Here is a 13,851-nt window from a genome sequence, read left to right as displayed (position 1 = left end):
AGTAATTTAGGGGATTCTGTTTTTTTGTTGCTTGGTTGAGTGAACCATGTTCCAAAACCAAACCATTAAGCAAAGGGAAGCGAGCAAACAGCAAGCAAGGGATCCAGTGGGGAGTGACAAATGGATAATGGCAGGCACTTGTGAACTCCTTACTATTTGAAGGAATTTTTACCCTTTGAAAAAATAAAATCATTGGTTAGTAGTAATTAGAAAACAAACCAGTTAATTGTAGTGAGCACCATTGTTTATGTTATCCCTGCATTTTAGGAAGAATATTTCAAAAGCCTCTGCTCACAAAGCCAGGGAAAAGTGGGAGTCTGTAGCGTGAAAAAAAAAAAACACCTTGTAACCCTTGGTCCTGGCAGTAAAATCTTGGGTCTGTTTTCTGGAGTGAGGAGGAAAGGTAAATATTCCCTATTTGGTTTTCTATCGGCATGTAAAATGTATAGAATTTTTTGCCGTGTGTTAGGGAGACAAAATATGTAACACAAACACACTTGGCCCTTATGATAGCTATTATTTAGGGTGATGAAATACAGCAGCATAAGAAAGACTAGGGAATATTAACAATCTGCTTACCAGGGAGGGAAAGTGTCATCTTACACACCGATGATGGAGTTGAATATCATACCATAGAAAGGAGTGACAGATCGATACAATCTGGCATTTCCTTCATTCATTTTTTTAGCTTGTGGCTGGAAGCCAGGGATATATTTTCCTGTCTTTGTTCCTCCCTCCACACGTGCTCTGCAAAACAGTTGTTATACTTTCCTTCCATTGCTCAGCCATGTTCAGCGTGCTTCTTTGAGGTTCTAGAGAGAATTTTAATCAGCCCTGGCCAGTAATTACTGTCTCTTTCCAGATGCATCTCTTACACAGACTTCATTTTTATTCTTCTCCAGTCTTATGGAGAAGGGTGGTGCTGAAATTCTCTGTGTTACAAGAGTTTATCAGCTGAAGTCATACCACTAGCAGGAAAGACATAAAAATGCTTCTTTTTCTCTTCCTGCAAAATGGCATATTTTCCCTTCCTTCTCTCTTACCTGCAAAATGGTGATGATATTTTTTCCTGACACTGCTAACCTAAAGTACAGGTATTTTTGGATTACATACACCCTAGTTTTTCCCTTCCCTGAGTCTGAGAATATGTAACATTTTATCATTTGCACTTGTTCTATTTGGTCTAAAAAACCAAGTTGGCCAGAGACAATGGCTATTTTACCTTCTGGTGTGTTCTAAACATGCCCACTGTTCCTCTACCATGCTTCTGAGTGTCCCACTAAATAAGCATGTCAAATACATGGAAAATTATAAATTTCAGTAATTTTTATTTGCTCTGACTCCATCCATGTCACCTCAGAACCCTCCATGTGACGTCTAAACAGCTAAATTATCTGCTTCAAAAATCTTATTTATTTTATATATGTACAACCAAGTTTTACTAAGCCAAGATGCTGTTTAAGCCTATAAGGATCACACATATAGGTAAAGGGGTTTCTGTCCTAATAGGAGAACAGCCAAGCAAATAAATAACTGGGTTATATGGTGATGTGTCAAGGGCTGTGTGAATGGGGCAGATACTAAATTTTAGAGGAATTCAGTAGTGGTATGAGACATTCTGGCTGCTGTCAATGGTGAATGCTTCACAGAGGAGGTGGCATTTGAGCTCAGCTCTTAATAGCAGAGGGAATTTCAATAAATAGAAATGGGGAGAGGGTTTTAGGAAGAGATAATAGTTTAAATAAGGATGCAGAGGTATGACATTGTTAGGTATAGTCTCAGGAGGAAGGATATTATATCTTGGAGGCTCTAAATCAATTTATTTAGATTAAAAGTTAAGACTGGAAAATGGGTGAGAATTTATATTGTGGGTGCCTTTTTTTTTTTTTTTTTTTGGTTAAACTATTTTATTACACACAGATGTTTTGTTACCAATTTGGAAGTATTTCTTTTTTTTTTTTTCTATATACGTATTTTCATTGAAGTATAGTCAGTTTACAATGTTGCGTCAATTTCTGGTATACAGCATAATGCTTCAGTCATACATGAACATATATATTCATTTTCATATTTTTTTCACTGTAAGTTACTACAAGATATTAAATATAGTTCCCTGTGCAGTATGAACTTATTGTTTATCTATTTTATATATATTAGTTAATATCTGCAAATCTCAAACTTCCAATTTGTCCCTTCCCATCCCCTTCCCCCCTGGTAACTATAAGTTTGTTTTTTATGTCTGTAAGTCTGTTTCTGTTTTGTAAATAAATTCATTTGTATTTTTTTTTAGATTCCATATGTAAGTGATATCATATAGTATTTTTCTTTCTCTTTCTGGTTTACTTCCCTTAGAATGATGACCTCCAGGTCCATCTATGTTGCTGCAAATGGCGTATTTTATTATTTTTTATGGCTGAGTAGTATTCAATTGTATAAATATTCCACAACTTCTTTACCCAGTCATCTGTCGATGGAGATTGTGAGTGACTTTTAATGCAAGGCTAAGAAGTCTAAACTTAATTCAGTAGGCATGGGGTATGACATGATTTGATAATAATAGATAGGTTGGGGAGACTGTATATTGGGAGACCAGTTGTCTACTATTATGTTGCATTGAGGACTGAACCCAGGGCTTGAGCTTGGAGGAAGCAGGTGGTCATGGAAAGGGGGAGACAGATGTTAGAGATTTTAGAGGCAGAAGTCACAAAATGTGAGGTCCAATCAAATAGAAGAAAAGTCTGAGACAAATGAGGTGGGAGGCTGCATTCTGCCCTGCAGGACTGGCTGGGCAAGTCTAGTTAATGCGGCGTACATCCTGGGGCATGGAGGGGGCGAGGCTGGGAGAAAAGAGCCCTGACTGCACTTCTTTAATCCTGACGCACAGCTTCTTCCCACTGTACATTTCTGAAAATAGGATGTTTCTTACCATCTTTGGGTACATTTAATGTGGAAGTTTTTCTTGAAATGTAGTTAGAAAATCAATGGTGAATATTACAATTGATGGCCCCTTATCATCATAGAAATAAAGTATAAGATGTATATTATTACCGTACTGGGTTTTCCTTTCAAACTACCAAATTATTTCAGACTCATTATAATTAAGCTGAACAACTCAGTAAACATAAATTACATTTAAGTATTAAACATACAGTAAATATTATTCATCAAATACCTACATTGCTCAAAGGAAAGAATCACTGGGAGAATAAATCAGCTGCCAGAGCTTTGGGCAGATTATGGATGTATTCGTCAAATGTGTACTGAGCGGCTTTTATGAGAAAGTCACTCTTCCAAGTGCTGGAGGGATACAAAGATGAATGAGAAAGGAACTTTGTCTTGGGGTGGGGCTGGAGGAGGTGAGCTCACAAGTTATTATCGAAGAAAAGACAGGTACACATAATTTTAACAAGGCAAAGTGTGATTTATCATAACAGAGACCCTTTAAACTTGCTTTGGATGCCCCGGGGAGGTGCTGCTCTGCTACAGGATATCAGGCAAGGCTTCATGAAGGATTTAGCATTTAAGGTGGGCCTGGGAGAATGGGTAGGATTTCTACGGAGAGAGGTGGAATAGGTAAATCCAAGTGAACAATATGTTGTGAACAAAGGTTAAGTTGTAAAGAACTATGTATTTTCAGGGAACACAGTAGCCTAGGGTAGCTGGAGGGCAAACTATGAGTAATAATAATAATGATTACAGGAAACATTTATTGAGCAATTACTATGTTCTGGGTACTGTTATGTTTTACTTGGTGATATGTATAATGCTCGGTTCCATTTTATAGCTGAGGACAGTGAAGCTCAGATGAGTTAATTAACTTGCCCAGGGGCTTAAGACTCAAGCTGAATCAGTTGGCCTTTTTCCTGTCATAAGTAGTGTGTACCTAAGGGCGCACACACACAGGAACATACAGTTGTGAAGGATGCTGGACACAAGTTAGGGAAGGTGCCGCGAACTATGTGAAGGAGTCTGAAGTTTGCTCTGTAGCTGATGTGCTGGCATTCTTTGGATTTGGAACACTGTGCCCCCACCCTCAGGGTGTGTGTTAATAGATTTGGGCCAAAATGATCTTTAGAAATATGGTACTAGAGGAATGTAAGTTATGTGTCAAATTCTAGCAGCCTCCAGGAAACTTTAAACCCCTTAAATTTTTATAAGACTTTACATTCTCAAAGATATTTTCCATTTCCTGTGTCACTTATTTTGATCTACAGAATGATGTGGCATTTCTTCCTGCATTGGGTATATAGGGAAATGCACCCTACACTAGCACTAACTTTGGAAATCCTAAGTAGAAGACAGTACCTTTGCCCAACAAGAGAGACAGATCACGTTCTGGCCGAGACTGGCAGGACCACGTGGTCAGGTGCTTGTGCAGAAGGCAGTAGCTTCTGTATTTTTCCACTGGTGAGGAGGGAAAAATAGCTGCTAGCTGCTGCCTTTGGAAACAGTGTCTGAACTACGTGGCGATTTTCCCAGACTTCTGTTTTGGGAACCAGGCCAGCTGTCCAACTATCTTAGGTTAAATCATTTGTTTCACAACCTTTTTGACCCCTACTCCCCAGCTTATTAGTGAAACAGAATGCTCACAGTGCTTGGCTAAAGACAGAGTGTCACTGTTTCTGAATTCATCTGAATTCTGCATTCAGATAATTCTTTGTCATATGTTTGGGCATGAAATTTCAACACTTGTTATTTCAAAGAACTTCGACTGTAATTTTGAATCAATATGCTGGCCAAGGAGGTGCTGAACAATCACCTGTTCTTGAGATTGAGAGCACATTCCACTTTTAATAGTCATAATATCTCTAAATGTGAGGAAGAATGGATAGCATGTGAGTTTCCTAGGGTGCGGTGGCAAATTATCACAAATTTAGTGGCTTAAACCAGCAGAATTCTTTTTCATTGCAGTTTCAGAAGCTAGAAATCTGAAATTAAAATGTCACCAGGGCCTTGCTCCATCTGAGACTCTAGGCAGAATCCCTCCTTGCCCCTTCCCAGCTTCTGGTCGTGGCTGTTGATACTTGGTGTTCCTTAGCTTACAACTGCAAAGCTTGCAATCAAAAATCTGCCTCTGTCATCACATTGTGTTCTTCCTGTGTCTCCCTTCAACATGGCGTTTCCCTCTTCTTATGTGGACACCAGTCATATCAGATGAGGGCCATCCTAAGACCTCACCTTAACTTGTTTACATCTGCAAAGACCCTATTTCTAAAATGGGTCACAAGTACCAAGGGTTAGGACTTGAACATATCTTTTGGGGTGATACAGTTTAATCCATAAGATAGTTACCAATAATTGGCACTTTTCCTTTTATTATGATTAATTGTATATGGATGATACCGTTTTATTTAGATTGTAAACTTCTTAGGGCTATGCGTTGAAGTAAAGGAAATACTTTATTTTGTCCTTCTTTGGTAAATCCATAGTTGTTGTTAGAATCACTAATTTTACTTACTATCATACTGAGACATTTTTTCTCTGTCTTTTCTTCTGGATTCTGATCTCTGTGAGGCAGGGGTCATATGTGGTTCATCTTTATAGCCAAAGAATGTTAGCACAGTTTGGGGGTGGGGGGCAGTATGGCACAATGGTTAACCCTGTTATCTTTGGAAATGAGTACTCTGGATTCTAATCCTGGCTGTCATAGGTATTAGCTGTGTAACATTAGGCAAGTGTGTTGGCCTCCGTATCCTCAACTGGGAAATAATGTTAAATATAGTACTATACTCATTGTTTTATGAGGCTAAACGATTTAGCACATTGCTTAGCTGTTACTATGACTGTATTCTCAGTAAGTACTTACGGAATTGAATTGAAGGAGACCAAGCAGTCTAGTCATAGTTCTGCCATTAAATTACTCTGTCTCTTTGGCAAGACTTAAATTTTCTAGGCCTCATTTTTTTTTATCTGAAAATTAAGGGACTTAGATTAGTTGGTTCTGAGGTTCCTTCCAGTCTAACATTCTGTAAATTTGGTTAGCATCTTTTCAAGGAAATATATATATCTGTGTGTGTGTGTGTGTATATATATATATATACACACACACATATATATATACTCTCTAACAAATACTATGGATTTATCAAAGAGGGATGTATTATTGTTGGTTTCTCTCCTGTGCTTACTACCTTCTGCTATATCTGTTTGGCTTTATTATTTTAATTCAATAAATTTAAGATATATTTACTGATGTCCATTGTTAGGCTCTGTACTAGGTTAGGAACACACAGAAATGACTAATATACTATTCTTCCCTGAGTTACGTTTGAATCTCAAATAAATTGAGATTTTTATATCTTTTTTTGAAATTTTAAGTAGAAAGGGATTGAAAGAAAACAGAAGATTCTGATATTCTAAGAAGTTACCTTTTTGCTCTTCTGTACTTCTTTCTTGCACGTGCACACACACACGCACAAACACACCTACCTTTCTAGACCCTGAAACAAAAATGGAGAAGCAATCCATTAAGTTGCTTCCTGCTGGCCCTACTCTGCTGATTCTCTTGCTATTGTCAAAGGCAAGTCCTCTACAGGTGGCAGGGCCAGTCCAGGCAGCTCTGGGTGGTGAGCAGATTGGAGGGGTGCCTAACTAGGGAACCCCAAAGTGAAAGCTCTCCTTAGAGCTCTTCCATTTGGATGCAACTTGTTTAACACCTTTATCCATTCAATTGGGAATATTTGGGACCTCTCTAGTAGATAATATTTGAGCTGAGATTTGAAGAGAGAGAGAAACAGACAGACAGAGAGAACAAGACAAATGAAGATTGATGGCGGGGTTGGGGAGCAGTGTTTCAAGCAGAGGGAACAGTGAGTGCAAAGGCCCTGAGGAGAAACTGTTTTCTTTTGGAGGGTTAGTAAGAAGGCCAGTGTGACCAGAATGTGGTATGATATGACATCATAAGTTCTACTAGAATATAAGGAACTCAAACGACAGGCTAAAAAGTTTGGATTTTATTTAAAAGCCAGGGGAAATTACCTAGATCTCAAACATGTATTTTGTTGCTCCAAGCATTACACAAAATTCCGGTCCCACAACAGTTTTCTTGCTTTCTAAGAAGTTACTTTCTAAAGCCCTAAAGCCCTTCCCAATTCTGTGGGGTAACACTGTCCACGCCCATTGAGCAAGTTAAGTAAAAGCTGAGCCCTGATGGTGACACAGCATATTAATTAAGGGAAGAGGAAGGAACACTGTCACTTGTTTACCCTGAATTTTGATAAAAGATTTGGATTTTGAAATGGAGCTGTGTAAATGTGGTTGGGAGGGTGGAGGTAATAAATGACGAATGAGAACTGAATTAGGCAGTTGAGAACTGCCATTTGAGAAATGTGGGTTTCAGCAGGACAAACCAATGCCCTTTGCTTCCATGAAAATTAGTGGCCTGTGATTGTGTTACTCTCCTTTAGTATTTTGTGGAAACTCCAGTAGTCTTATTTGAAGAGAAAATTTACTTGGTTGAAAAAAATGATAAAGAAACATGGAAGAATTACCTAACAGGATGAAAAAAACCTCATTAAGCAAAATAAAGTTTTAACCTATAAACAAATGTCAAGTGTGCAGTGGATAGACTAATAATTCCTCATCAGTAAGCATAAACAGTATGAAGACCTAGAAAATCATGAAATATTATCAACAAAATGTGATAGGTTTTTTAAAATTTTCTGTGAATTATTGATGTTTTTAAAGTTGACCAACTAATATATGAATGCATACTTATTATAAAAGCTTCAAACCACATACAGAATAAATTTTGAAAGTCTTCCTTTACAACCCTCCCCACTTTCTCCCTTAATTTCTTCTCCAGAGGTAACAGATTAGTATATACAAACCTTCTTCAACTTGTGATGGGTTACACCCCAATAGACCCACTGTAAATTAAAAATATTGTAAGTTGAAATGCATCTACCTTACTTAACATCATAGCTAAGCCCAGCCTACCTTAAATATGCTCAGAACATTTACATTAGCCTACAGTTGGGCAAAATCATCCAACACAAAGCCTATTTCATTTATAGAATCAAATACCTCATGTAATTTATTGAATAATGTACTAAAAGTGAGTGAGCACAGAATGATGAAGTGTACCGGTGGTTTTCCCTTGTGATTGTGTGGATGACTGGGAGCTGTGTCTCCCGCTGCCCTGCCCAGCATCACAAGAGAGTACACTCCTAGCCTGAAAAAAGGCTGAAAGTCACAATTCGAAGTTTACTGAATTGTTGAATGCTGCTGCTTTCATCATAAAGTCAAAAAATCCTGTCAGACCATCATAAGTAGGGCACTATCCTTATCTGTTGTAATCTTTTTTATGTCTATATATGTTAGTGTATGTATAGATTTGTGATCTTTAAGAAAAAGGAATAAATAGGATAATATGCACATTGTTTTTCTATCTTTTCTCCTACTTTGTCTTAAAGATCTTTGTGCATATGGATGTTTATTTTATACTTTCTAATGGGTGCAAAGTTTTCCATTGGAGTAAATTATCATAAAGTATTTAGCTACTTCTAAACTGACATACATTTAAAACTCCCACTTTTCACAATTACAAATAATGTCACAAGAAATAGTCTTGTTTTCTGCACTTGTAAGAATACTTCTGTAGGGTACATTCTTAAAAGTAGAATTCCTGGTGTGCATGTTTCATATTTCATACTGTCAAACTATCCTACTAATATAGTTTTATTGATTTATAGTTCTACAAAGTGCCAAGAGCCCATTTATTTGTAACTTCACCAATACTGGATATCACTAATTTTTGCTTTTCTATTCATTTTTTGGTGCCCAAAAATTAGTATCTAACTATTGTTTCAAGTTTTACTTTCTTGACTACTAAAAAGTTTGAACATCCTTTAATAAGTGTATTAATGATTTGTGCTGCTTCTGTAAATTATCCATTAATGGCCTTTGCTCATTAAAGAATACTTCTCTTCAAAGCACAATTTGAAGTTTTTTTTTATGTACTATGGCCTTTAATAAAATGTGTATCACAGATAATTTCTTGCTGTCACTTAGTTTAACCCACGTACGTTATAGCTTTCACTGAACAGAAGTTTTTAATATTTATATTACTAATGCTCTCTAGACTTTTCTTTATTGTTAGGAAAACCATTCATAATCTAATCTTACTAAAATAGTCTGTTTTCTGCTACTATTTTAATTTTAAAGTTAATTTTACATTTAACTCCCTAAGTCATCTGGAATTTATTATTATAATTAATAAAAAACTATGACTTAATTGTTTCCACGTGAGTATCAACCTCATTTATTGAAGGGATTATTCTTCTCTTAATGAATTAAAATGACTTCATGGTATAATACATTTCTGAATATGCATGGATTTGTTTTGGGATTCTCTATTCATTTGATAATATTTAATTTGTCAATATTCTTTTCATTGATTTATTCTATTTGACCCTATAGTTCTAGCTCTTGTAATTTTTCCTGATACCCAAGTAGGATAATTTTCCCAAGGACCATCCTTACCCCTATCCCCAACCATTATTATTTTCAACTTCTTCATAATTAGTCTTTGCACTTTCTCTTTCAGACGAATGTAAGAATGTGTGTCAAATTTTATAAACAAGCAAGCAAACAAAATCCTGCGTGGATTTTGACTTGCAGTACGTTGACTATTTTAGAAAACTGGGGGATAATAGAAATTTCACAAGAAGGATTCTTCTCATATGGAGACACGGTATTTTTCCCTTACTTTATAATGTTCTTCATAAAATCTTAGAAATGCTTACTAAAGTCCATTCTTGTTTTATGACTTTTTGGCTATTTTGAGAATGTTTCTCTCTTCCAGTATTACAAGTTCATGTCATCTACTGCTACTGTTTGAGAAATCTGTTTCTTTTTTGTATGTTATCCCTCGAGTCCTACCTTTAGGAAAACTGTCCTACTAAGTCTGTTCTTCAGTAGATTGTCTTGGATATTCTAGTTATGCAACCATATCATCAAGAAACCTTACAGTTTTGTCTCTTTCTTTACAAATTCTGTTCCTCCTACCTGAGATATGAAGTACAACAGTGATGAGAGGACTGCTGTCCTCAAATAATAGTATTGATTTAAGTCATGTGCCTTATAGCCTGGAGATGTTTTCAGAATCTCTCTCTCTCTCTCTGTCACACATGCATATTACATATACGTCTTTATAATTGACCCTATTCTTCAATTGCCAAAGTCTCTATCACTCCCTTTTGTTTTACGCATTTATATTATATTATTTTACCTGACTGAACCCCAAAGGCATATGTTTGTAATCCCTGATTTAGATCTTTACAGGTTTTTGGAGACATCATTTTGTTCATGTCACAATCCAGTTCCAGTGGTAATGAATCATAATTATAGTTTAAAAAATTTCTGAGGTGGCTGCATCTCTGGAGGCACTGTGAACTCAGAAGATTTTACTATTTACATTTGGCAGGTTCTGCATGAGCTTAATTCACCTTGACTTCCATTTTAGTTTAAAGACTTTCTGACTCTATGAAATTCTACTATTGACCTTCCAAAAGATTTCAAAAATGACAAGTTGACATTTTATACTATGCAAAACTTCTCATTTTGATTTTTGTTGTGAATCTTCCTTCTACTTCCATCCCCTGCTCCTCCTCTGAAACCAATTCTCTTAAAACCACATGTCCCAACCCCCGCCGATAAAAGCATCTGTGATCTTGGGTACTTCACAGTGGTGCCCTTGGCCCCCATGCACAGGCAGGGATCAGCTGCAGGCACATTCTTGTGCCACCTTGGTTTGTCTATTACTTTTATGGCCTCTCCATTCCTCTCCTGGGACGACTTGCTGATGCTGCAACAAAGTCCAGTCTAAGATACAGCCAAATTTGTGCTCTAAATGTGCTGGTCTTCCCCTCCCATTTTTCTTTGTAAAGATGATGGACAATTTTAGTGAGGACAAAGTAGTAGAAGGGCAAGCCAGGAATGCTGAATGGTCACAGCCCAAGTGGCAGATAAAATGTCTTTTTGATGAACATTAGTGAGCTAGGGTATACTCTGAGGAAAGTACGTTACAAGGACTTTGTGAGAAAACATTATGACTGGACCCTGTAAGTCATGCTTATATTCACAAGGATTCAGTGGCCACATACCCTGACCTTTACATTGCACTGCCCATATTAAGTAGGAGAGTACCTGGCACACGAATGGCAGAACTTGAAGTTTTTTCTTTTTTCCTTTAAAAAAAAAAAGGCAGATGATATTTTGAACACAACTTGCTATAGAACATGAAAGTGTAAGAGTTCTGGCTGTTTGAAGGAGAAAAGAAAAATAAGTCAATTTATTTTAATGGTAAAATTAGCTTTAGGTTCTCTCAGGGGCTTAAAGAAAAAAAAGCATTGAAAAATGGGAGTGAACTGCAAGATAGGGTTTGTGTAAGGAGGACCTCAAACCACAGAAGTCACATGGGCTCTTTCTGCTTTGCTGCTCTTGACTCCTTGTCAGAGGGTTATACTTTGAGCTTCCCCCATCCTGCAAGGCCACTCAACCATGTGCTAGCTGGAGTAATCTTTGTTCACAATGTCTCTACAAAGGCTCGTGCAGCAGAGCAGCAATGGCAGTTTTGTGGAGTACTGCGCTGGTCCAGCGTATGCCTCTTACTCCACGCTCACAGGCAGCTTTCCCATGGATGATAACAGAAGGCTGCAAATGCTGGCAGACACTGTGGCTACTCTGCCTCGGGGAAGAAAGCAGGTATGATTGCTACTTTGTACCTTTCAGAGTGTTCATGTTCTCTTGAGAGCAGAGTGATATGCTTGTCTGACTTCATATTAAAAATGCTATTTTAGAGGCTTTGGAATTAGTGGCTCAGCGTATAGAATAGGAAGGAGGCGAGGAGCCCAGAGAGCTCATGGACTAGACCTTATATCTTAATTTTAAGGTTTAAGACCATGAAAAAACAGTTTTTAAGGCAGAACTTGAAAGAAGATTGTTTTCCTCAGTTGAAGAGGTGTTCGGGTAAAATGATACTCATTAAGCACGTCAAACTTGAAGGTGGTGTATGTAGATACAACGGGTTTGAGAACTGTTGATCTGTTTTCCTGCATGTCTCCCATTGATTCCTTCTCTCCCAGCCTCTCTCCTAGCCCTTGATAGTCATTTCAGTTCATAATCCACTGAGAACACTTCTTTTTAGGACAAATTTTGTTGCTTAAATTATCTTCAGTTCTGGGGCACTGGCACATACCTCACGGTATTGGGAATTAAGACTTTTATTGAATAAATGAGCGCAAGATTGGCCACTTACTAGCTGTGGAATCTTGAGTAAGTCACCTGCTTCTCTAAGATTCAGGTTTCTTTTTTTTTCTAAAATGAAGATAATAATAGAACTACCCTATGGGGCTCTTCTGCGGCTTAAGGGAGGAAATGTACAGTGACTGACATGTAGTATGTGCTCAATAATTATGCTGTTATTTTAATTTTTATTGCAAAGTATTTCCATAGAGAGGAAAACTCTTTTGGAAAACTCCATGTCCAGCGGGATTTATTGTTAATTTTTTAATTTTTCAATTTCTAATTAGTAAAAGAAAAAAAATTAAACCAAAACACCTCTGCAGATTTTGGTTAAATAATTTGCTATAATGCCCCAAATACATATCTGAATTTAGATATAGCACTCCCACAGAAAATATTTAGGATTGCTTAAAAGCATGATTTTTTTTTTTTTTTGCCTTTAAATCTTGCATGTACATCATGTGTTCCTCTTAAGCCTTCTAATTTCAGTATTAGAGAGTTATAGCTTAGTGGGAGAGTCAGGATCTTTTTTCAGTGAGGTACCTAGCTGATTCCATGGTATTTTTCACAATGAAGATAAGGGCATAATTTACTGTGGTTTGAATGATTGATCTTTTTCAGTCCAAAAGTGCTTTTATGACATTAAGTTTAATATAATGATGAACATTCCTATCCATTTATACTGTCTGAAAATAAAGCAACTGTGAGGAATACCAAAATCTTTATTCATTTTTCAGATATAGAGCGGTGTATGGTGTACAAAGATGAGAAGGACTCATTTCCTGGCCTTAGAGGGTTTACAATTCAGTAGGCAGAACAAACATAAAGTAACATACGTGCCCTAATCCAAGTACATGTCTTTGACCCTTGAAGGATAGATATTCCAGACATTGAAGGGTACTCCAGAACAAGGGACTGGTTAAAATGCTGAGGCACAAATCTTGGGGCCTTAGGGCAGTTTAAGTAACAGCACACTAGTGTGTTAGGTAGACCTGATGAGTGTCTGTGTGGAGGGGAAAGGAGACCTCAGAGCTGGGCTGCTTTACACAACACCTGAACACTTCCCCTGCGGGAGCAGTAATTGACCAGCACAGGGAACCAACTGAGCATGTTTGACTGGAAGGTTTTAGGAACCTTACTCTAGAAACATGCCTGTCAGTAAATGGGTTAAGTCGGTAAGTCACTAGTGGTGAGGGAGCAAATTTTGCAGTAGTTGGAGAAAGAGGAACCCAGGGAATGGGGAAGAGACACGAAGACTTGACTATGAAAGGCAATGAAGAAGGAGTCACATCACCTTCTAAGCCTGAGTGAAGACAGTGTGAACCGAAAAGAGGCAAACAGTAGGAGATTACTGGAGGAAGATAATCATCGGGATTTAGGCAAATGAGATGCACATGTGTGTGTATGTATAATATGTATAATATATGTACACATACAACATTCCCACGCCAGTTATTTTATTCATATGTTCTCATCTTTCTCAGGTTTTCTCTTCTCCCTTTTCTCACGTTCTTCCCCATGGTAACACTTTCCTATTCAAACAGCTTTTTCTTACTGCTGTGAGAATTACTTTAAGAAAAAAAAAAGGCAAAACAAAACCTGTTG

The 13,851-nt window shown here is 37.4% G+C and overlaps 2 protein-coding genes across 3 annotated transcripts in view; both read left to right on the top strand.

Annotated features, from left to right (window-relative positions):
- The window catches only part of ACVR1C (activin A receptor type 1C), a 138,821-nt gene that overhangs the window by 119,912 nt on the left and 5,058 nt on the right, over positions 1–13,851 (top strand). Inside the window, exon 11 of one of the 2 annotated variants that reach the window (XM_074363693.1) lies at positions 11,547–11,682. The exons of the other annotated variant lie outside the window; for it this stretch is intronic. The gene's annotated coding sequence lies outside the window, so the exon portion shown is untranslated. Of the gene's footprint in view, positions 1–11,546; positions 11,683–13,851 lie in introns of those variants that run through there. 2 annotated transcript variants of the gene reach the window in all.
- Positions 9,730–13,851, top strand: part of CYTIP (cytohesin 1 interacting protein) — a 29,987-nt gene continuing 25,865 nt past the window's right edge. The window contains exon 1 of the mRNA XM_010971330.3: positions 9,730–11,706. Within this exon, the coding sequence (XP_010969632.1) occupies positions 11,533–11,706 (174 nt within the window). The 5' untranslated portion in view covers positions 9,730–11,532. The remainder of the gene's footprint in view (positions 11,707–13,851) is intronic.

This window comes from Camelus bactrianus, chromosome 5 (genome assembly GCF_048773025.1).
Source record: "Camelus bactrianus isolate YW-2024 breed Bactrian camel chromosome 5, ASM4877302v1, whole genome shotgun sequence".
NCBI lineage: Eukaryota > Metazoa > Chordata > Mammalia > Artiodactyla > Camelidae > Camelus > Camelus bactrianus.
This window is presented reverse-complemented; position numbering and strand designations above follow the sequence as displayed.